Source organism: Lissotriton vulgaris, chromosome 9 (assembly GCF_964263255.1).
Source record: "Lissotriton vulgaris chromosome 9, aLisVul1.2, whole genome shotgun sequence".
NCBI lineage: Eukaryota > Metazoa > Chordata > Amphibia > Caudata > Salamandridae > Lissotriton > Lissotriton vulgaris.
The window spans coordinates 71,264,127-71,289,226 of NC_141697.1; the positions used below are offsets into that span (position 1 = coordinate 71,264,127).

At 44.4% G+C, this 25,100-nt stretch overlaps 1 protein-coding gene across 3 annotated transcripts in view; it reads left to right on the plus strand.

Moving 5' to 3' along the window:
• Positions 1–24,876, plus strand: part of ACTN1 (actinin alpha 1) — a 238,339-nt gene extending 213,463 nt beyond the window's left edge. Inside the window, exons 15-22 of one of the 3 annotated variants that reach the window (XM_086937049.1) lie at positions 1,891–2,073; positions 2,466–2,600; positions 6,658–6,837; positions 8,880–9,026; positions 13,545–13,625; positions 14,350–14,415; positions 21,581–21,739; positions 22,607–24,743. In XM_086937049.1, the coding sequence (XP_086793175.1) occupies positions 1,891–2,073; positions 2,466–2,600; positions 6,658–6,837; positions 8,880–9,026; positions 13,545–13,625; positions 14,350–14,415; positions 21,581–21,739; positions 22,607–22,765 (1,110 nt within the window). In that variant the 3' untranslated portion in view covers positions 22,766–24,743. Of the gene's footprint in view, positions 1–1,890; positions 2,074–2,465; positions 2,601–6,657; positions 6,838–8,879; positions 9,027–13,544; positions 13,626–14,349; positions 14,416–21,580; positions 21,740–22,606 lie in introns of all 3 variants that reach the window. The other 2 variants (XM_086937047.1, XM_086937048.1) reach the window with 2 other exon arrangements.
• Positions 24,877–25,100: the final 224 nt, after the last annotated feature.

Here is a 25,100-nt window from a genome sequence, read left to right on the forward strand (position 1 = left end):
TGGGCGTAGGAGGTTGCAACTATTAGGGGGCAAACTTCCTGGGTTGATTTTTTTTTCATGTCTCTTTTCCAGACTTTGGGCTTGGAGAGTTGAGCCGGGTTAACTTTAACTTTTTCATTGATGAAGAATGTGACAATATGGTGATCTGACCAGTCACAGGGTTGGATGGACTCGAGTTGGATAGAGTCCTCTTTGGAGATGATCAGGGCGAGGATAGAACCTTTCTCGTGGGTCGGGCTGTTGCATATTTGGGTGAGGTCAAGGGCATTGAGGAAACTTTTAAGACTATTTACCACTGCGTCATTGCGATTGTTCCAGTGGAGGTTGAAGTCACCAAGGTATATTTGGGTGAGCTGCCGTCCGGAATTGGTTGAGATCATATCCATGATTTGTTGGGAAAAGGAGAAGTTGTCCCTGGGTGGGTGGTAAATGCTGTGAAGTGAGCATATCGGTTTGCCCTCACTGATAATGTCGAGGCAAATGTATTCCCAGGATGTTGGGGATGGTAGGGAGGAGGAATTGACTTTCTGAACAGAGAGGTTGTTCCTATAGATGCATGCGATTCCACCAACTATTTTGCCTGATCTGTCGAGCCTGATAATGTGGTAGTTGGGAGGAACCAGAATGTCCATTATAGGTGTCGACGATTCAGTTAGCCAGGTTTCAGTCAGGATGATTAGGTCAAGGTCCAGCGATAAGAGGAGATCAGCAATGGCGGCGGAGTGTTTCGAGGCCGATCTACAGTTGAGGAGAGTGCATTTGAGACTGGGTGTGCTGAGGGTGGTAGAAGGTTCTAGAGAGAGAGGGACTTTTCTAAGGTTATTGGGGATGGAGAATCTGCTGTTTAGTGTGGGGGGGTCTAAGGGGATTTGAGTGTATTGTGGGAATGTTGAGGTGTGGGGTGGTTGTGTGATTTTGGGGGGCTGGGTCATAGGAGCGGAGAAGGGTGAGTGTGTCAAGGTCAGAAGAAGAGTTGTGGGTGCGACGAGGGCGGTTGTTGCGATTGCGAGCTGGGATTGAGGTCAGGTTGGGGGAGAGTTGAGTGAGAGAGTTAATCGGAAGAGTGGGGGACAAGTTGGGCGGGGAGGTGTAGTTGTGTGAGGGGTTGCAGGGGCGATGAGGGGGCCGAGGGCAGTTGCTGCGCCTATGAGCAGGGATTGACGCCGGTGTGGGGCGAGTTGAGTGGGGGAGTCAGCCGGAGGGGTAGGGGACTAGTTGGGAGGGGAGGTGGGGGTGGGTGAGGGGTGTATGGGGTGTGTGGAGAGTAGTTCTTTGATGTGTATGTCTTCTTTGATCTGAGTGAGGGTGGCCATGATGTTGTCCATCGTGGGGTAGGTGTTGGAGGTGGGGGTGGCAGTCAGAGGTGAATGGCTGGTCAGGGAATTCGTGTGTAGGTGGGCGAGTGGGCTGGTGTTCGAGCAGGTCTGCGTTGTGTTGGTGTACGGGATGGTGTCAGGGAGGAGAGAGGTTTTGGGCAGGATGGGTGTGGATGAGGTAGGGAGGAGGTTGGTGGTATGAGTGAGGGAATTGATGGTAGGCGGGGGGTCAAGGTGTAGGCTGGGAGACTGCTAGTCGTGGTAAGTGTGCAGGAAGGGTAATGGGGGCTGAGAGTAGGAGGGGAAATGGGATTGGAGATGGTCCTGTTGTGGGGAGGGGGTGTTAAATTAAGAGAGGAGGTGTGTTCTGCGTAGTTGGTTAGAGGGTAATGGGGACTGAGAATGGGGGGGGGATAAAGGGGGGGATTTGTCGAAGTGCGTGATGTTCTGGTGCTGGACTGGGTTAGGTGTGTTGTGGGTGGGAGCTGTGCTGTCAGGGGTGAGCGGAGTGTTAGTGCCCGCTTATGTACACGTCATCTCCGCCTTTGACCTAACTCTGCTCCTTCAATCATAGGGACTCAGCACCGCCCATGATCAGTTCAAGGCCACTCTGCCAGACGCGGACAAGGAGAGACAGGCCATCTTGGGTATACACAACGAAGTGGCGAAGATCGCCCAGACCTACCACGTCAACATGGCCGGAACCAACCCCTACTCCACTATCAGCCCCCAGGAGATTAACAACAAGTGGGACCACGTGAGTAACCGTTTCAAGAATATTTATACACCCAGTGTGCCTGAATTCCACATCAAATATGTGCGTGCACAGCATGTGTATGTCGAGGACGAACGCCATGTTCCCAGCGATGATGTGCAGGTGTTTGCTGATGTGCACTTCACTTGTTTGCAAGGGAGATTGCAATTAGCAGCATGTGGCCTGCACATTCTGCATCAGAGGCAGCACACTTCATTTACACAGATAGTACTCCATTTGTCCTTGCCTGAGGTTGCGTAACACACAGGTTTTGGTAACATGGGTTCCATGTGATGTTTAGGATACACACAACATGAAGCTTTGTTTAACAACACTACTCTTGGTCCTTTATTTACAAAGGGTGCAATGCACTAACTCCTGTGCTTTGCCTTTAGGTCCGACAGCTGGTGCCGCGAAGGGATCAGGCCCTAATGGAGGAGCACGCCAGGCAACAGCAGAACGAGCGACTCCGCAAGCAGTTTGCTGCACAAGCCAATGTCATCGGGCCCTGGATACAAACAAAGATGCAGGTAAGATGAAGACGAGAGCATGTGTAGTCTCTGAGGACCCATATCAGCCCTTCGAACAGTTAACAAGCATCATAGCAGTCAATAACACAGACATTTCAAGCTGAAGAGAACTTACTGGCATCCAATGTGCCTACAGCCCTACTCTTACCGCACACTAAACATATATTGGTCTGCGACATTCCTCCCTCATATTACTGGCACTGCCAAACTCTACTGACTGAGTCTGAGGCAAAATATGTGTCATCCTGGGTGAAACAGCATTTCCCCAGTAAGGAGAACCTTTGGGTTTGTAGGGCAATTTGCTTCCCTCTTCTGGTGGCCCCCTTGGAATAGATTTTGTTGCATCTGAGAACTGTCAATTTTGTGTTATTTAATTTTTTTATATTGTGCCCATAAATTAACCCCTTGGCTGCTAGCCTGATTCACCTACTGTGCTGGGGAGAGGGAGGGGGCGCACACAGCGCCCCGTGCTCATGACAAGCTCAGCTCGTCATGAGCCACGGTTCTCATGTGCTCATGACGAGCTGAGCTCGTCACGTCCAAGCCCGTTTCAATAGAACGCCCAGCACAGCAGGGGAATTATCCCCGCGTGTGAGCGTTCTAACGGCCGTGCCGATCTCAGCTCGTTATGAGCACACGAGAACCGTGGCTCATGACGAGGTGAGCTAGTCATGAGCGTGGGAGGGGTTAAGAGTGGATTTCCTGACACTGTTTTCTAAAATCGTGGACCCCATTGCCCTCCCAAATCCTGCGCAGGCGGTGCAGTTCAAGACTTTCCTGTTGGTCCATGGACTTAAGAGGGCAGGAAAGAAAGAAAGATCATGTTGATAGTTTTTGGCCACAATAATGACCCTATAAAACAGATAAGACCATGCCCATAAGCGGGCCTAGGTATGTGATCTGCATTATGGTGGGAGGCACATCCCCAATACCAATGACAAGATCTTGCCAGGTCAATGCGATGCGGGTTCTCGGCCTATCATGATGTTCATATGAGCAAGAGTCATTTTCTGGTTGTTTTCGCTCATCCACCCATCTATTCCCCACCCGCCCCCCAAACAAACACACACGCACAAGGTTTTGCCTCCTGTAGCATGAGCGTGTCAATTTCTTAGGGTGGAAGACTAGAGAAGTTCACAACTAATGTGCAAGCAGGTGGGTAGGATGTTGGTAACCCCACACCTCTCAGATTGACACCACTGGTTGTAAAATAATGCCAAAAGTGTAAAACAAGGATTTGTGAAATATATTGTGTTGTAACTGCATTAATATAGCGCTTCTTTCCTCTGAGCTGATGCTGAAGCTCATTTGTGGATGAGTAGCGCGCTACTCTGTGGGAGTGCTGTGGGTTGAAGGCTGTGTCTCTGCCACACGGTCAGTGTGGATAGTGTTCGGACGCTAGAGGACCTGAACTTTGCTCTTGCCACGTTTTGATGCTAAACTGATGTGTGTATTGAAGTAAAAAACAATGATTAATAAAAAGCTCAAGCACTAGGAGCGATATTGCTATGACATGGAGGTGGCTTGATTTCAGATTGGCGTTTCAGGCGTGCGTTTTGTGTATGCATGTTTGTAGGAGAGTGTGCGGGAATAGATGAGGTTGCGCGCATGGACACCATCTTTGAAGTTGTCTGTGTCCTACCAATTAAGCCACCGGTGCACTAAAGCGCATATGTTCAATGGATCCGCCTAGGCATGGACGAGGAGTAATTCATAGGAGTGGGAGTTATACGGTCCCCCTTATTACATTCTCCGAGGTATCCATATAGGAGTGGCAGGACAGCAACCATTCTAAAACTAGGCATTGTAAGAGCCTGCGGAGTCCAACCAGGAAGTTGGGGAGCAACCAGGTCAAATTGGCATGATGAGAACACTCCTGATTTATTCCTAAAGAGTCCACCCAGGAGCAGCAGATGGCGACTTAGAAGAATGGGTATTTAAACATAAGCCTAAAGCATTTGCCTGGTGCAATATAGTATTCCGGAGAAGGAAAATAGTTTGTTAGAGAAGGAAATAAGGAGTTGAGGAAGGAAAGGGGACGTGAGAGGGAACTGCTCAGCATGAGGTATGTGGAAGCATCACCACTGGGTGGTACTAGGGGCCTGGGAGGAGATAGTTACATTAGATGGGGATAACAGGTGAGTAGAGAAAGCAAGCGAGGGGAGGCATATGGACAGGACATGACAGGCTGTGGCCGTTTGCCCAGGGAAGAGACCACAAGAGGATGTCCTTAACCTTTTTGCTCTTTACCAAGCCATCAGGACCTGGCGTCCTGGGAGGATAAACTAAAAGGTATGGGATGTTGGATGAATCAGTGGTAGAAGTGGGTGGAGAGACTGATCATGGGCCCAGAAGGGTCCGACACGCCCTCTGATGGAGTCAGAAGGCGTGATGGGAGGACTTGTTAGTCCCTGTAAAGGAAAAAGAAGTAAAACAAACCTGCCTTCCATTCAAAACGCCTGTAGCTGGCTTTAAACACACTTAACATTTACTGAATGAAAACCAACATGATACAGGCCCCCCCTGCATTGTTGTACTGACAAGTTTGCAGGTGGAAAATGTAATGGACAGTAACAAGTACAGAATGCCAACGGTGGACTCTAGATGCCGCACCAACTCCTGATTATTTCCACAAGTGTCAAAAAAGTACTTATAAGTTGTTAGTGTGCAAACATAACTCCTGCACCCACCGTTGCGGGGTGCAACCCAAGGGGATGGGAAGAAAGTCACTGACGTTGATGGAGTTGTGCAATGCCAGGATATCCAGGCGATAATAAAGAAGCTCAATCAGTTTCTTCATTGCCAAAGTCTTTATTTAATATAATTCCAGAATATAAAAGCAACAGCCAACGCGTTTCGTTCTTAGAACTTCGTCAGGGCAGTCAGTAAGTTGCATAAGGATCGTCTCAATCTGTCCTGCCTGTAGAGTATGGCAGTCTTTCAAGAACGTGTGCCACCTTGATAAGGGCCAGGTTATAGAGCTGTCAGTAAGTCGTCTCCACGAGGTGCCGGATATCTCCTAGAACACAGGTGTTATATTAAATAAAGACTTTTGCAACGAAGAAACTGATTGAGCTTCTTTATTATCGCCTGGATATCCTGGTAGTGCACAACTCCATCAACGTCAGGGAAAATGTAATGGAGTCTGTGATTCTATGACCTGGAAATTGAATGGAGAACAAAAGATGGATGTGGTGCACTTGAGTCCCTGGCTGTCCTCAACTCGGAAGGGTAGTCTGATTGTGGAATCCGATTTAGGGACTGGGTTAAGTAACAGCAGACAAAGCATCCTGCTAAATGGATTTCAGTCTGTGGTGATGGGGCTGACCAGTGAATTTCCAACAGGATCATTAGGCGATCCCTTCTATCTACGTGGGGTGGAGACACTGTGGAGCAGTAGAAGCTGAGAGGGAGGGTGGTGGAGGCCAAGGCACAGGAGATTGACTTACAGTACTTCTTATCCAGCGACCCCAAAGTTTCCATGGAGTGGGACCAGGGGATTGGGAGAGCCAGTGGCGAGTTGACAGCATAGGCTGAGGCTAACCCAAGTGGCAAAAGACATTTGTGTTCCCAGGTTTCCGAATCAATGCTGATCCCAGCGGTTGTATAGAAAGAGACGTGATAACCTACATATTTATACATGCTTTATCACCTAAGCGCGATAAAATAAATACCGCCATTTGGGTAGTAGGTAGATCCTTTTACAACAAAGAGCACACAGACATGTTATCCTTAATGTTGTTTGGAGCCAGTGTACTGTGCATGACATCAGACACTGGCCTCTATAGTAGCAGAAAACATCTAAAATAAGTTTGTTTTCTGGAATTTACACTAATGCAAGTTAGTAAGATTGCATAGTTGGTTAATGCACCTGCTGCAGTTGCAGCCCACATTATAGCATACCACTGGAGGTTTTCAGGTCTGATTGGTAACTTTTTATATTGACCGAATTCATAGTCCGCATTAAAACATGTATATTAATATGCATAAGTGGGCTTGCCCTGGGTGTGCCTCCTCCCTCACTCTTGTCTGCTTTCCTCCCACATATCTTCTGCAGGAGATCGGGCGCATTTCCATCGAGATGCACGGCACTCTTGAGGACCAGATCAGCCACCTGCGGCAATACGAGAAAAGCATTGTCAACTACAAACCAAAGATTGACCAGCTGGAGGGTGACCACCAGCAAATCCAAGAGGCACTTATCTTCGACAACAAGCACACAAACTATACCATGGAGGTAAGACCCATGCAGTGGGTGAAGGATCTATGTCGACTTAGGAGCAGTTCGGTTTGCACTTACAAAATGTTCCAGTCTACTTTCTGAACTTACATCAGTTAGGACGTAGTCATGTAGTCCATTCTTATACTGAACGACTGTCCACCATATGCTCAAAAATGTTTTTGGTAAGGTAGCTCATTGGGTATAGCCCTAGCTGCAGATATTTATATGTAACCTGTAGGTAACAAGTTGAAAGCCTGCAGGGATCGACCCTGCTGTTAATCTTTCTCTAGTAGATTGAAATTTGTTGTGAAAGGATGCATATTGTTAAAGTTCTAGGAGGCTAGTAATTTTGTGATAGGTGCTACATAGGTGGCTAGTAATAATATTGCCTTTATTTGTATTGCTGTTAACACGCCTGTCGCCAAGACAATCAGATGAGCATGATCCCTTGAAACTGGTGTGAAAATATTTTTGGGAAACAGTAACCGGATGAGCTAATCTATTCTAGTTCAGTTCATATCTGTCCTCAGAATGCATTACTAATGCTGTGTCCTTCTTTAATGGATGGAAAGCTAAAAAACAGGATATACACTTAAGAGGTATGCTTAAAACCTATGTGACATATCACATGCAGCATGTTAACAAAACTAGTAAACATGGAGGTCTGGTGATTCAAGTTAGTGAGAAAAGTGCAGAGTAATTGGATTTTTACTTTGTTCAATACTGTGACGGAAATGTTTATCTGCCATAGTTTGCTAAATAACTAATTAATTCATGGGAATAAAACCCAGTCAGAGTTCGACAAATATTCTGTCTCTGGCCAGCAAACTCTGCGAATTAAACAGAATGACAAATTAAATTACAGGAACACTTTATAATCGATCTAGAGAATTTAAGAAAAAAAACAACCTATTTTGGCCTAATAAAATCTAGCCCTTCATTGTATTAAATGTGGTACTGCTTTAAGGTACACTGATAACGTTAGAGTCACAGGCATAACGTGATGCATTTACTGGCAATGCGTGGTTTAAATACAGTAAAACACTTTGGGATAAAGTTTAGACTTGGACTGAAAATTTGTTGATTCATGCGTTCGAGCCTGCCACCAAAGCGAATTGACTTTCTCCTCCTCCCTACTTTCCAATTCACCCTATCAGCCTTTGCCTGAAAGCCTAAAGTCTATTTTCTAAATCGGTATCCTTAATTATTGGCTGCTTTAACCATTCTGTATGTGTTCCCACAAATAAAAAGATTTGGTCTATCAGGGCATTTCCTCATGTACCCCCATTTAGGGGATCTGAATGGTGTACTCCAGTGTAACTGGCTTTCTCATGCCTTGATGATGTACTATATACTTATTACCTTCCCATTCGTGAACTTCCAGATTTAGACAGGCCTTTATTTAAAAACCCACTGAAGGATTCTTGTTTAAGACAGACCTTCGCAGCATGTATCTTACATGGAGCCCACATTTGTTGCCGTGTTATCCATCTTTGTGGGCGTTACTTTGTACTCTTACCATGTATGTCTTTGGGAATGTACAGCATTTTCATTCTGTAAATAAACTCTTTTGAGATTAAAAATGTAAACTGTCACTAAACCAACATATACAGGGTTGACTCATATGAGATCAATAGAAGACAACATCACAGTTAATTTTCAAACCTTAAACCATTTTTTTCACAATCTTATTAATTCTCATTTATCATCCGCTTTACGAGGCCTCTATGCATGGACCATCTATCAAGCATGTTATTGTTTTGAAAGGGAATTTCAGGAGAATCATTCTTTGAAGAGTAGAGAGGTGCCCTGTGGCTTGGGAGATCCAAGTTCTTTTTTCTTATATATGAACAAGCAAAACAGAGAAAATGCTGGAATGGTAAAGATCTAGCTTTATCAGAGCGGCCATTTTGAAGGTGTTTGTTTTATTCAAGTGTGCGGGAGCTGTGCCAACATACTGCGCTCTGCCGGACTGCTGACCGAGATGCATGCTTTGCATAAGGACACTCAATAGTACAATTGCATGCAGGTGACATGGTGTATTCTTTTTCCTTCAGCACATTCGAGTGGGCTGGGAGCAACTCCTCACCACAATCGCCCGGACCATCAACGAGGTTGAGAACCAAATCCTGACCCGAGATGCCAAAGGCATCAGCCAGGAACAGATGAATGAGTTCCGGGCCTCATTCAACCACTTCGACAGGGTATGTATTCCTTCTCTCAATTTCTCTGTATAAAGAGTGCATATTTTACTCCTGATAGGAAGTATAGTATCTAAAAACAGCCTACAGCACCTCCCCAGTCCTAGAGCTTCTGGTTGTTTTGTTAAGTGGTTGCTGGGTCTGAAATAACTCGGACACAGTTGTAGATGAGGCCACTGTCTGCGGATGATAAAAACCCAATATAGTACAAATTATTCTACCCATACATGTGTGAGTTCAATGTGCCACAGACCTAGGATCCTAGGCTCCTCTTCTGCACGTGATCCCCTTACCAAGGCTGTGTGACGCATCACAGCTGGCCTAAGTATGAAGTTGTATATCAGTGCATCCTGATGATGCTCTGCATTATACAAGATGGGGCAGCAAAACTCAGGGCTAGCACCCACATGGCTCGTTCACTGCAGTAGGAGACAGAGGAGGATGTATGCCCATCATTACACCCTCCAGAGACCTGAAGACCGTGTGCTTGGGACTTTTATGTTTTTACAGCATGATACTATTCTGGATTCGCATGCGAGGCGTTATTCCACTGCCTACTGGTTTGTTCCAGAAATTATCTTTTGAATAAAGTTTTATTTTGGATGTAGACAGTAAATAGAGCTAGCATGACTCAATAATATGCAACCTGTAATCCCACAATGCCTTAGTACGTATCCACCGTCTTTTGATGCAGTTTTCCACCTGTGGTTTTAGTAGCAAGATAGGACTCCTGGCAGTGAGGGCACAGAGTAAAGAGGAAGGCACCAGGAGCTACAGCTAAAGCGTTGGTGGTGAATGGTGTAGAAAAAGCCAGGGTTTACTCTTTCTTCATTCGTAGGAGGCCGGAGAATTTGTTTTAAGGGTGATTTTTTTTTCCTGTTCCCCCTTTGTGTATTTTGTGTGGCCTTATTTTACGGAAAATATACAAAATAACCTCTAAATTATCACAAAAAATATGAAGCTAATCTTAAGTACAGAATCTAATTTATGCCTGCCCTTGGCTAAAACTGAGTGTTTGGTACCATTCTCTTTATTAGAGTTTAGAACTTTTTTTTAAAAAAAGGAATCCGTGTAGGGCGCGCCATACGACCCACAAATCTGCTCCAGGTATGGCTCAAGCTAAATAGACGTGCATGGCAGGAAAGGATTTGTCTGAAGAGGAGGACTTGGATGGTCCGGAGGGCACTGAAGTGGTGCAGGGCGCACAATTCCAGAATGTAAATGGCAAAGACACAACATAATATAAGACAGATGCCACAAGTATCAAAGAATGTTTTTGTTGATTTAAAAAAGTAAAAAAAAAGCATGCTTTGCTTCAGGACAATCTGCATTTGTAGCTGAAAACGTGGATTCCCTGAAATAGACACAAACTCTCTATGCTGAAATCCTCCACAACGACTCTATTAAGCCTACAACAAAAACACTCAACCGGACTTTGGAAAATTACCAAGATAATGAAACAAGTTAGGGAAAGATGCCCAAAAGGAAGATAATGATCAAGAGTTCATTGCCAGTGAAGAAAAAAATAGACGGGTCGAGGCAGAGATTGTATTTTATTTTTATTTTTACAAGAGACATTTAATGAGGTATTGAGGTCCTCCAAATTTCCTTCTAAAACACGATATAAAAGAGCCAGAAAGGATGCAGAACCAGCTGCAGTGGAAGACGCCTGCATACCCCTCTCATATACATCATAATATGGTTGAATGAAGCTCCGTCTCGTGTTTCAATTGAGTCTGTTGCCTGTGTATATGTATAAAAATAGGCTGTGATCATAGAAATTACCCACAAGACATCAGGAATGAAGTTAAATTCCCTGAGAAATGGCAATATCCAAATATTTATTCTACAAAACAGTTTCTAGTTATGATCACATGACTAGATTCTCACCAAGAGAACAGGGCGCTTAGCTGTGTTCATGAGATTTAGCAGACTGCCTTCACAAGTAACTAATATGTAAACTCTTAGGGCTGAGCATTCTGGTTTGTAAATGTAACGTCTCTGATGCCAGTCCCAGAGCATCAAACCCACAGAGACCGGCACATGTGGTAGGCAACGTTAGCATGTGCTAAAACCAAAAGGGCTGCAGCTTATTACAGTTATATTAAAATGGGACGGTGCATTTAAAGCTTTCGCTGAATGGTTAGGAAGAAGAGGAAGACATGGGGAGATTATTTTGATCAGCCAAAGGATCAGGCGGTTGATGCGGAGGAAGATGAATATAGAAAACACAGAAACTGATTCATTCTAGGAGAAAGTTGAATCCATGTCTTTACGATCAGATGAAAACACAAGGAGATGATGGACGGAGTGCTGAAACTTTTCAGACACTCACTCCCAGTCACAGATCTGGTTCAAATCCATCATCGTTCTTTAGCTCACTGCACCACCCCAGTTCAGAAACAGCTCTATGCAAATCAGTCTTGACCCTGTGCCTCAGCCCGAACTGCCAAGCCATGCCTGAACCAGAAACAAGCATCCGGGGACCAGTTTCTGAGTAACACCCACCATCAGCCAGGCTAGCTTGAATCCAGCAGCAAAGTGAGCACGGGACCCACGTCTGGGTATACCCTGCCAACTTAGGGCAAACACAATATGATAGATGGAGCAATGCAACGTTTCAGACACTCACCCCCAGTCACTGATCTGGATTGAATCCATCGATCTTTAGCTCACTTCGCCACCTCAGTTCAGACCCAGCTATAGGCAAATCAGTCTTGACCCTGTGCCCTTTGCCATTAGATTCAAGCTAGCCCGTGCTCACTTTGCCACTGGATTCAAGCTAGCCTGTGCTCACTTTGCCACTGGATTCAAGCTAGCCTCGATGCTTGTTTCCGGTTCAGGGAAGACCTGGCTTGGCAGTTCGGGCTGGACTTTTCCCATGAGGCACAGGGTCGAGACTGATTTGCATATATAGCTGGGTCTGAACCGAGGTGGGGAAATGAGCTAAAGAATGATGATGGATTCAACACAAATCTGTGACTGGGGATGAGTGTCTGAAAAGTTTCAGCGCTCCGTCCATCATCTCCTTGTGTTTGCCTTTTACCATCAGATCGGCAGCAATTTACCATGCAGTTGGTAAAATACCACCTGACGTTAACGGAGTACAGTTACCTAGTGTAGTGCGACATGGAAAAGGTGGGTCTAACCGCTGGTTGATGGAATAATGCTCAGCATGTGAACCAGAATCTTCAAGCGACAAAACTACTCTAAATGGTAAGAAACCATTTAGTTATTCTTCTTGGCTGAAAGTGGCACATCTGAGAGCCTCGTATGAAAAGATTCACTCTTGCGGCACCTTGACTGAAATACCCTTGGAGTTAAGTCACCACCTGATATTACTCTAATTTTGCAATGGCTAGCTAAGAATTTTGTGCACTTGAACTGAAATGCAGCCCACTTTCCCAAGATCCCTTTACACTTTAACTAGAATACAGTTCACTATAAAACTTTATGTAGTATAATTTAGCTGAAGCTAAGAATTTTGGATTTTGCACTTTTGCCACCAAAACTTTGACAACTTTGCAGCATTCCTTCAGTGAGCCAAAATGGCACGTTATTTAATTAAATACATCTGCATAAGGTAAGCATGTCTGTACAAATCACACCTGCAACATAAGGGCAAAATTCAGATAGGAATATGTAACCTGAAGATGGGTGCATGCACATGAGCTGTAGATTGGACTGTTGGTGAGTGCGCAGGCGAAAATGTCTCAGATAATGCTTTTAAGTGTGAGCCCCAGTCCCACTGCATTCACCTTCACGCCGCTAGGTTTGAAGCCATTTCCCAAACTAGTGTCAAGAAGCCCTAGGCACGCCCCTTGCTGCACAGGCCTGCATCTCCTACGCTAACTCTCCAGCCTTTTTTTTCCCTCAAGATCAGAGTGAGGCCTTGTAATTAAAGTAGGCGTCCGTTGTATATCACTACACACATCATGCCTTTGCATGCCAAAATACATTTGCATGAAGTTGTAAAGAATTGCACTATTTTTATTTTACTTAAGTAGTTTCTTCAGAATTTTAGAAGCACACATAATTCAGGTTATCTAGATTTGTAATTCTATGTTCTAAAATTTTCAGCGAGTCCTGCTACCCCTAATTGGTCAAATAAAAGCAGTGGCATTGTTATTGATGGTGGAAGTTTGAAGTGATGGGTTGGGGGAGGGCAGAAGGGTGAGGAAATGTACTCATTTTAGCAGCTCTGCTATTAACGATCACCATGTTTGTAACACTGTCGCAAAGTGGCACAGCTCTTAGTACTACTAGTTGAGAAAGCGTTTTGAGCACATCTTGCCATGTCACTAACTGTGCACTTTTGTCTTTTTTTTTATTTCTTCTTCTGCACGTTTCTCGTCTTTCCTCCCCCTGCTACTCTCTTCTCTGCTTCCCCACCCTCTCTTCCCATCTGTCTCCCCCTGCTGCATGGTACCTCTGTACTTGCCACTATCTCCACTCCTTGACCACCTTGCTCGTGGCACGGCATGCTTCTTTCACTGTGTGGCACATCACATTTTAAAATAGGACCACTCTGGCAGACTGGGGCCCGAGGAGTTCAAAGCCTGTCTAATCAGTTTGGGCTACGATATTGGAAACGACGCGCAGGTATTGGTTACTGGTGCGGAACGCTGCCCGCCTTTAGGCCTGAGAGCCAAAAAAATAACATGTATTTCCATTTTTTCTTTTCCGTTGTCTCTGCTTTCCCCCTGTTTACCGTTAATGTTGCGATTCAATTTCATCAACTTTTTCCTTCATTTCTATCAACTTATTGCTTTTGTTTTTCCATGTCTCTGCCACTCTTCATGTTACATTTTTTTCCTTCAACGTCCTATACTGCCTCAATAAAACCCTTTTGAATATCTTTTGTAAATGCCCATTTATTTCATGTTTTTGGGTGGTTGCTGGAACTCTGATCATATTTTTCAATTTACTTTTTGTGTTTCAAACTCCATTATCTGTCCATTTCTCATTAAAAAATCAAATTAATCCCTGTCTTCTGAGCGAATGCTTCTATTTGACTCGACCCAAATCCTCCTTACACCTTCCCCTGCAAACAACTGTGCCATGGCCCAACTTTCTTCATTTTTCCTCTTCCTCCTTGTTACATTTTGTCCACATATTTTCATATTTCGTAACTCTTTTTGGTGTGGGCCTCACCTGTTTTTGGCCAATGGCCCACCACGCTTGGTTCCGAACTATCCTTTCCTCCTTCCATGTGCCACTGTTAACTCTCCCTCCCTTGGTGAATCTTTTCCTTCGTACGCTCTGTCCCCTGCTCCTCTTGTCTTCTCCCTCCGGCTTGCTGTGCCCTATCTGCCATGGACCACAGAAGAAGACCGGCATGATGGACAGCGATGACTTCAGAGCCTGTCTTATCTCCATGGGTTACAACCTGGTAACGTAACGACCTGTTCTACACCTATGTTGATTGTGGTTTGTATTTGGTGTCCAGCTGCGACAGTGGATTGCAGGGTCCGCTGACACCTGTGTTCCTTGTGGTTTGTATTTTGTGTCCAGCGGCGATAATGCATTGCCGTGAACGTTAAATGGATTAACTCAGTTGCATAAAATGTATTCTTTTGATTGTTATAGAATAAACAATTTGATGATGGATAAGTACCACAGCTCTGTGCATCTGTCTGCTCTTAAAATACAGACCTTAAAAGCTGGCCGGACACCGGCCATCTGCAAATGCACTTGGTGTTTTTTATCCAGCATCTAAGTGTATGTTTCTAGAACCATCAAAATGGGAAAAATTTACCTGTAACAATAGCAACTTGAGACTATATTAGCTCCACAAGACGTGCATCTTTCTACCATCTCATGGTTAGGCTCAGAAAAGTACCTTGTTGTTCCTTAAATCATAAACCATATTAGAACATTGAAATGTTGAGGCTCCATTGAAGACAATGGAGTGCCCTGGGCTTCTAATGGCCAGTAGAAGCCTGGAGTATCAACATTCCAATGATTGTTCACAGCGCGTGATGCCGAGGGGATTTCACCCCCCTCGGGCCCGTAAGGCCTTTGGTTTACAATATTAGAACATTCTGAGCTCTGGGGGCCTGATGTTCTAATAGCCTGATAGCCCTCGTAGCGGGCTCGACAGGCCATTCAAAGGCCCTCGCCGAAGCGGGTCGTTAATGGCCCGTTGATTCCGTTCCAAGGTCTTCTAAGACTGTAATAGTATGCTTTTCAGAGCCTAGCAAGTAGATGGTGGAATGTTGCACAGCATGTAAATGTAGATCATTTGTAGAGTGAAGATCTATTGTTACAGTTAAATAACTTCTCCCTTTCTGGTGGTTCTAGAAAGATAGAAATAGAATGAGTTGTCCTTCTGACCCATTGGCTGTCTGCTCTTAACACGGACCGTCCTTGACGAGATGTTATATTCTCACTTTCATTAACATTGAGTTACATAAACCATGAATCGGTCACATCAGTGGGTCAGTAACCTAAATCATATGTGCCCTTTGTCATAAGAAGACCGTGCAAAGGGTCAATACTACTACTAGCCTTTAAAGGGGGTCTAGACTCCCACCACTCAAAGGGCCAGTGCTAGGATTATTTGCATCCTAGCCTCAGTGGCGTTTAATCACCCTGATAAATTGACAACGATCGATGCTTCTGGGAACGACCTACCACTTTCTTGCTGTATGTGTTACAAACAGCTGCCTAGAATGATCTTGTCTGAGCTTAGTCCCATTTTGCCTATCTTCTGGTCCCTAATTCATAATCCCGGAGTCGTTTATTGCCCAATGCCTCACTAGAATTAGTTCAACCTGCCATTAACCTTCTACAAGAGGACAACCGTCCCTGTACCTTCCTTGACCGAAGCCTGGACTTCTTTCCTCTTGGATCTCGATCCTGATCCTTACCCCCGACTCCCGTTTTAGTTCCTCACTGACCATTATTACCCCCCTTGGACGATGGAATGCGTATCATATCCAGACTCTGATTGGAACCCTCTGATACTCCTTCACTCTGGTACTGAGCTTCGACCTGCCCGATCCTTTACCCTATTGCCCACTTCTTGCTACCACTGATCCTTAATTATTGTTCCAGTGGTCTCCCCTGTTCAATCCATGATCCACTCTTCCTTTCCCCATACCCTTTTACTTCCCCTTCACAACTTGTGACCTCTGATTCCTGACCCTGAGCTCTTTACCTCTCAATATTTAAATCCTTATCCATTTAACCCATGTGCCTGCTCTTTTATTTCTGTGACTCAATGTTAATGTTGGCTAATATGTTCCTAGACAATCTTAAATTGACTATCGTTTCAATGTTATTCTATGGTTTCTGTCCCGACTCTTCTAAAATTAATTTACTGATGTGAGAATATAAGAGTGCCACGTACGAGTCTTACAAATAGCACATTTGTTAGCAATGTCATGGACTTTTCTGTATAAATTTAAATTTCAATTGTTAATAAGTAACAATAATGAAGGCAACATGACTTTCACTTCCCTTCTTGCCAGCTGAGCAACAGCAGACAAGAAGACCAGGTATCTGCCAGAGCAAACAGGGGCACAGCGTGCCCCCCCAAATAAATCTAGAAACTATTTATTTTCCATGCATATTGACCTGGATGGAAAAATCTGCGACTTGATGTCAATGCACCTTTACCTCTTTTAAATACTATCAATCGACCAATTAATTTGGCGCATTCTACTTCAAGTAAGGTTTTTTGGGATGTTTGTACTTCTGTGCATTTGCTGTAGCATCACATGATTCCAGAGGCCTTTGTTCACTTCTACAACCTAGAGGATATTGGAATCAAGGGGGTGTAGTTTGTGATTTGCTTTCTTAACAGAAAGAGGCTCTCGTGAACATGTCAGGAGGGGAGACACCTTCACACATTCCATTGTTCTGGAAGTCAAAATAATTATGTGCCCAAAGAGTGGAGTTGCACGACACAAAAAAATAATAATTGTTGAGTTAGAAATCTCTCAGTTAATTTTTTAAACTTCTTGAACGAAATTTGAAGGCCGAGCAAGCAAAGCAACTGGCATACCCAAGATTAGGAATAAAGGCATAATTTAAATGAAATATGTCTGGAGGTCTTTAACAGCCTAGCTCATGTTTTAGGAGTTCTTTTGTTTTTTTACTGGAATTAAATGGTAAAAAAAAGAACAGAGTATAAGATGTTTTTCAAAGCTGCATGTTTGTAGACACAAGTTACCTCATTATCCTCTGTTTGGCACTGCGAATTGAAAAAATGTAAACCCGGATGATTAACGCTGTTGATTGCCATCTGTTTTGTTGTGAAACTCGATCACTCGCACAAACAATTTGAGCTATTTAGATAAAAAAATTGGAACTCTTTGACTTTTATACCTGTATTTCTAGACCTTCCATTACTAAAATCTGAATTGATGCTCTTGAGTGTGCCATGCTGTTGTGTCCTGTAGATCAGCTCCTTTAAAGCTTTTGCCATTTTTTCACTTTCTTAAAACGAATAACTAAGCATTTTTTCGGATTTATGTTTTTAACCACAGATTCCTTTCCCTGTGAATCTCCCCAGGTGCCTCACCAGCTAAGGGAATTCTTGCAATAGCTCCTGTGCACCTGCAGGTGGTTCCAACAGACTCTGTCCTGTATTCGGACATGGAGCTGCACATAGTTGCCGCCCCTACGTGCTGACAGCAGTTCCTCTTTTTTCACTCCCTTAGAGCTCTTTACCTTCAAGCTTACAACTTCTTTTTGAAGGTTGTGTAACAAAACATTCTGACAATGTGCAGGGGTATCACTTGACATAACTGTGGTTTTTTAAATCATGTTGAGTGTCACAAGCATATGTCTGACTTGGATCCACACAACTAGTTGTGTTAAAAATGCTTACTGACGCATCCAAAGAACATATGGGAGCGAGTAGCTAAACCCCATCTCACCATAAAAATCTAAATCCGGTATTTGTAAAGTGCGAACCACTCACTCCTAAAGGTCTCAAGGCGCTGGGGGCCGACGGGAAGATAAGGCGAGCTATTGTCCAGTCACATGGTGCTGAGCTGAGTTGCCGCCGGCAACGGGGATCAAACCGTGAGCCCTGCGCTCCAGAGTCAGTCACCCCGGTCACTGCCCCACACCTCGCCACCGTAGCAAACCAGGTTGGTCCTGCTCAGAGTCTTGAGGTTATGCCTAGCCCTGAGGTGACACCTGGTCCTTTTCCCCCCTCACCATCATCTAGTGAGTCTGAGACGAATTCGAAAGATGAGCCAAAAGGAAAGCATGAAAAGTCAAAATGGGGTTGCCCACCTTCTCTGCGCCCATTCTAGTGAAAGATTGCATAGTCGACACTCAAAAGGCCTGATATAGGCTGCATCATCCGACTGTGATCCAATTCCGGTTCCTTAGCAGTTGCACCTAGAGTTCCCTGGGCTGTGGTGTACACCTAAGCAAATCCCCGCCTTCAAGGAGGCCATGCTGCAGCTTTTCGTGGAGGTTACAGATTGGCCCAGTGGATCTGTTGCTGCCCTTAACTGGGCTTCCACCAACAGGTCCTCACCCCCCCCCCCCCCCCCGATGCTGAATAGCCCCCATACAGGCCACTCTGCCTTCAGTGCTGTTCCTATGCACAGACAATGCAGGATGGCCATATTGCAAACTGCATCTGGATACCACCGATTGTGTTTCTCGGGCTATGGGCCAGTGTAGTCCATAGACTCCATGGTTCGATGCATGTTGATGAGTTTTCGAAGAATGCCCAAACCTCTTATGGGCATGCCCTTTCATTGGCTTGATTGTTTATTTATTTGTGTAATTTATATAGCGCGCATCTACCCCAACGGGGTGTCCCGACGCTTCTGAGTGAAAGCAGAGTGAATAGTCCTGGGGGAATTAACAAAAGAGAGATTTTTAGTGAGATTATTCCAAGTTATGAGGCTGTTCAAGGGTCCTTGCCTGTTGTCCGCTCACAACCTGTGCAGCCAGCTGAGTTTTTATGTGGCTCCAGGGGCAGAGGTAGTTGTAGAAGAAGAGGGGGGAAAAACAGCAGCAGCAGTCAGTTCTACTACTCACTTAGCGTTGCCCCAACAATTCACGTCAATTGGCCATTTGGGGCCAGTATGGTGCCAATCTCAGTGTTGTCTAACCTACTGGTACTCTGTATTGTCATACCAATTCGACTGTCAGATTGTTACACAAGTTTAGGTTTGTACCTTTTTGTACATCTGGCCTCTTGTTCCTCCAGTTGTTGGGCAGTCATCAGTGGATCATGCCACTAATCTTTCACAACAAGTGGTGATGTTGCTTGGCAAGGCAGGGAATAAAATCTTACCCAGGGCTGAGAAGACCTGGGTTGCTATTCCACGTACGGTCTGGTCCCTTGAAAGAAGGTGGCCCGAGACCAATTTTGGAACTTGAAGAATTGAATGCGTTAATCAAGAAGGTCAAAAGGGGGGACATACAGCATGACCGGCATAGTATACTGCCAGAAGTAGGACAAAGTGGTCACTTGCCCTCAGTATGAAGGCTATTGGGCTGTGGATGAAACTTCACAAGGTGTCCCTGAAGTGACTCACCTGATGGGATCCCTCAGCATCAGGGCAGATGAGCTCGGCAGGCATCCACTTGCAGATCACTAGTTCCATGTGCATCCAGAAATAGCACAGGGTATTTTTGCCCACTATATCCTTTCACTAACTCCAGAAATGCTCATTGTTCCACTTTTCATGTTCTAGAGTTGCCTCCTTGTGGTCATTGTAGATGTGTAAAATAGGTGGCCGGGAATATCATCTGAGATGCATTCCCTTCTTCGCCGCTAATGTCCTAGGTTTTGAAGAAAGATAGGCAGGGTCGACCGCAGCGGACTCTGGTGGCCCCAGATTGGACCAAGGCTTTTCCTTTCTCCCTTCAAAGTGCCTAATTGGTACTTGCATTTAGTCCACACTTTCCTGATATGTGCTCCTTTTGAGCCTCTATGTAGCTACAGTTGGAGTCTCCTAACCCTGCAGACCATGTTTTTCATTGCGATCCTATCTGCATGTCACATCTGTGAATGTACAGGCATTTTCCGCCCGCCTTCATACAGTACTTTCTTCCCTGACTAACTGGTGCTTAGGACTCCTGCATCTTTTCTTCCAAATGAGGTGTCATCCTTCCATGTGGGTCAGTCCATCATGCTCCCTGTGTTATCTCCTTCCTCTAAGGAGGAAGAGAGGTTGCACACGTTCAGTCCACAGCCCACAGTTATCTACTTTAATACAGCTCAGGGGTATTGTGGGGTTGCTTATCCTTAAATTTGCCAGTCGAAAAAAAGAAAAGGCTGTTCATAAATGGACCTTTCTCCTGCTTTCGACTGGTAGGCCTTGGCCAAAAAGGATCCCATTGGGGTCCATAGTGCTCATTCCTCTCAGGCAAAAGCCATGACTACAACACACAGGCCTGCAGAGAGGATCATTGTGCTTACTTCAGACCTACAGGGCATTCAGGTGTAAAGTCCATTTCTCATACCTACCTTGTATAAGTGAGCATTGCTTTGGGATCTACTCACAAGGTGGCAAATCTGCGATTACTTACCTTCGGTAATGTTGCTTCTGGTGGATCCTTTAACCGCAGTTGCCTCATGGCCCGTCCTCCTCCCTGTTCTTTTGAGTGGCAGTTCGGAAGTTAACATGCTTCCAACTTAGATATGCACACGTCAGTGTTTTTAATCTGCCGGGTACGCTCCGCATCTCAGAGCTCCGAAGAGGCTAACGAGTAAACTGATGTCGGTATGCCGGATTGCACCAGCATGCGGCTCCATGCATCCTATCTGGAGGTGGGATGGAGGGCAATGGTGCCATTTGCCGAGGGCTGGAGCGATTTCAAGACTTTGCAGATCCGGTCTAGTGCCTGGGGAGATTCACAAGTTGAGAAATGTGCACTTAGATTTACCAAAGGAAAGTAACTGTGGCTATTTTCAACCGGTTCTTGATTATTAATTATTTGATCACCTTAGTTTCAATGTTCATCTTGGAACTGGTATTGAATGTAATGATCTGTGTTTTTCTATTGGTGTTTAATGGTGTTCAGGTCCCGTTTCCCAACTGGAACTAGTAGAAACAACTTGCAAAATATCTGTTCAAGTTTCTGCCCTGGGGAGACCTGGGGCTGGCCGGAATTCTGGCCCTGAGCTGCCGGACAATAGAAATAATGTGGTTCTGGTCAGGATGCTCCCAAAGCCATCAAGTTGCTCTTGCAGACTTTTTAAGCGCTGCCTGGGCATACTCTGCTAAATTCCTACAGTGCTCAAGGGAGTTCAAGATTGTGGAGAACGTTGGCTCGTTCCGCTTCTTGTTCTCTTTAGAAATTAAAATGATAAACAAAACACAGAAAACCTCAGTTTTAATAACAGCCTGATAGTTCTTGATGGCATACTGTGGACGGCTTTTGTAGTGGTGTTATTTTTAGGAGCAAACTGCTGCCGCCAATCTGAGACCACCATTTCTATAAGGTCATTGCCCTTCTAAATTAGTTGGGGGGGGGGGGGAGGTTATCTGGGTGGGAAGGTCACCGCTGACAATAGGAAACCAATGTGGCCTTTATTGGTTGGGTGACTGCTGGTTTCACTCTCTTTACAGGGAGAAGTTGAGTTTTCCCGCATTATGAGCATTGTGGACCCCAACCGCTTTGGACTGGTGACGTTCCAGGCCTTCATCGACTTCATGTCTCGTGAGACGGCCGACACAGACACAGCGGACCAAGTTATGGCTTCCTTCAAGATCCTAGCTGGAGATAAGGTGAGGCAGATGGACTAACATACAGCTGCTTTGAAAAACCCATTGAAATTGCATATGGTGTCTTGTCTATAATAGAAATGCACTATTTTTTGTGGGGTAAGGAATGTTTCTATAGAGGGACTGAAATCTGGAGACTCCCAGTCAACCATTCTCACCTATTGTTAGATGCCCTGATCCATCTGTCAATTATCCATGACTGGTGAATGCTGCTCAGTTTCTGCATCTTTTCTCTCCCCCCCCCCCTTCTAGATACAGTATATTTTTAAACACTATTAGTATAGAGTATCATATCTGTTCTCCCTTTTCTGGCATATCTATTCTAGGTCACGTAGGCCTAGTCTTACAGATGGATAACTGGAACTCCTCAGGCCCTGCGATTAACAATGTTCCTTAGGATTTATTTACTATTTAGAGTTTTAAATAGCGCTAGCTAGACCCGAAGGTATCAAAGCACTTTACAAGTTGTGAGCATAGGTTAATTCGAGGTACATGTGAGGATACCTGTGAGTCAAATGTAGTCAAAGGGAAATTAATACAAAACACCATTAAAACGGTGAGAACCAACAAGCCAATAAGATAATGACGTTAGTGGCAAAGTATGGACTGACTGGATAGGAGACCACAACGAGAGCGTCTATACAGTGGGGCAATATCTTTGGGAAATGTGGATATATTGGAATAGTTGAGTTTTGTCTATTTTGAGCCCCTTATGTGTTTTGCCATCCCTTCTGAAGTTAGTTGTAAGTGAATATGGTCTTTAGCTGAACTGTGCCTACTTGCTCGCCCATCGACTTCTGCGCTCTGGCGAGCCGAGGAATGTAAGCTGTGACCGTACCCATCCCACTGACCTCTCCTTCCTACTTACAGAACTACATCACAGCGGATGAGCTGCGCCGCGAGCTGCCCCCAGACCAGGCGGAATACTGCATCGCAAGGATGGCACCTTACAACGGGCATGACGGTGTGCCAGGCGCCTTGGACTACATGTCCTTCTCCACGGCACTCTATGGCGAAAGTGACCTTTAACCCCTTCTCCACCCTTTGTCTCCCTTCGATTGTCATACAGGCGCACCTTTCTTTGTATGCCATGCAGCCTCCATTCACGTCCCTTGTTCGTCTCTCCCATTGCTTCTGATTAATAGAATATCATATTTTTGGGGAGGGAGGGACTCTTTCACATTTCAAAGACGTCTGCTCGGCCCTTAAAGCTGCAGTGCTACCAAAAACCAAATAAAATCTCTGAATTGTACCACGGGGACAAAAACCAGACAAAAATCTTGACTTTTATTTAGTCACACCAGAATTCCGCATAATAATGTAGCGTCTTCTGTGAATGCGCTTCAGCCTAGATGCTTCCCATCATTACGGATTAGCGATCCATGCAGTGTTGGGCGTTGCACGTTGCAAAGGGAAATACTGTGCATGTACTACCCAGAGCTGTCCAGTGTATGGATACTTCCAAACTCTGGGAGAATGCCCCTGTAAGATAGCTGTACCCACAGCATGCTGGATATATTGCACACTTTAAATGCCTACATGTGGGGCAGGGGTATCTAATGTTAATCAGGGCCAAGTCAATGCCAGATTTTCAGAAGGCGACCAAACTAGATGATTTCCATGTAGATTCCTTATGTAAATTTATATTATGTGACTATCCTAAAAATCTGGCATGGTTTCGACCTGCTTTGGACCCACATTGTACACGTATACAAGAAACCGGACAAAAATAGATGAAAAAATCAGACCACCAAGAAAAGACCAAAAGGTGATGAATGAAATAGCATGACCACGTTAATTGCATCCTCAAAGTTAAGTGTAGAACTGTGGTTTTAACTGTTAAATATGATGGACTCACTGCATTTTCTCTTGTTTACTCGGTTACTTAAATTGCTTGCTTTGATGTTGCTGACCCCCATATGTGGGATGAATGAGTATTATGGCTCTGTCTATCTCATAGACCTTGTATGTCCACATCTTTAACAAGTAGAGATGAAATAGGGGTCTGCTACTACAAAGAGGTACCTTAAGGTTTTTAGTGAGGCCTTTCCTGTGTCTGTTCGCATATCAACCATGCTGTGATTCGTTGGAGACTGGCACATGCCTGATGCTTTTGTGAGGTAAATATCTAACCCCTTGTTGCCATGGCACGGTTCTTCTTGGAGAGAATATGCCTTTGTATACATATTCCAGCCAATCACTATGTGTTGTAGGATTTTTGTCTCTGGTGTGGAGATGGTTTCAGAGCACAAGTTTTCCGTTCACCATTAAGTGACTTCGTTGGCTCCTTTACGCATGCCCTAACCTTTAGCCAATCAGAGCATTGTGACTATGCCAACTACAACTCAGGGAGGTGCAACTAAGAACTAAAGCACATGTCCCACCCTCGTAATCTTTTCACATGGAGAGGTCTTTTAATATGAGAGAGATTGTCACGTTTTGATTTTTCGTCAAGTGACCAAGAAGACCTACCGGGATAACCGAAGTGAAATTCACAAGTCCATTGCAGACCAACCTTTCTTTAATAGTGGCTGTTTACAATAAAAATGATTTTCTTTAGAAAAAAGGAATGACATTTAAAAAAATATTTTATTATAGTTAATAAAAAAAGGTATTTTTCTTCGCCAAAATAAGGCATGAATAAAAAAAAGTGGACTAAAATATTGTACAAAAATATGGGTTTTGGGCATGGGGAATCATTGTACCATATTTAAGAGCACAGTGTTAAATTCCGATTGTCATTTTTTTTCTTTTTCTAAGACCACACGTCCACATTTTTTTGTTTTTATGTCGTGGGTCTTGATTTTGTTGAAAGAACTAACGACAAGTGCTGGGTTTTCGCTGGGTCGTCCATTTTCATGGATTACAAAAAAATATTTTATGAGGGAATAGAAACTTTTAAAAAGGTTACATGTTTTCTAGAAAAGGGGTGGGTGGGTAAGGCCGATGTTCCTGCATTTTCAATATTTAATTTAAAAACAAATAAAATTGCAATATATGCCTCTTATGTTATTGGTGCACATGTTTTATTTCTTATGTCGTGGAGTACCATCTTGGGTTTGGAACATGAAGCTTACAAAGAGTTAATACTTTGATATTGCTTGTCACAGACCATATTAAAATATTCTTGTGATAAAGAATCTTGCCTGTCCCCTTTCTCTTTTATTAATTGTTTTTGCATGTTTGCTTTAATTACCTTGGCCAATTCTATGTCTGAAGATTCTAGGTGACAACTAAGTAATTGGTGTTCACTTTTGAGTAGAACAAGATGCCTTGGACAGTACTGGAGGACATCAAAACAGGTGGAATTAGTTTATCCAATTATCTCCTTGTTTCTGAAGAGGGAGATAAGGCAGTGAAAAGG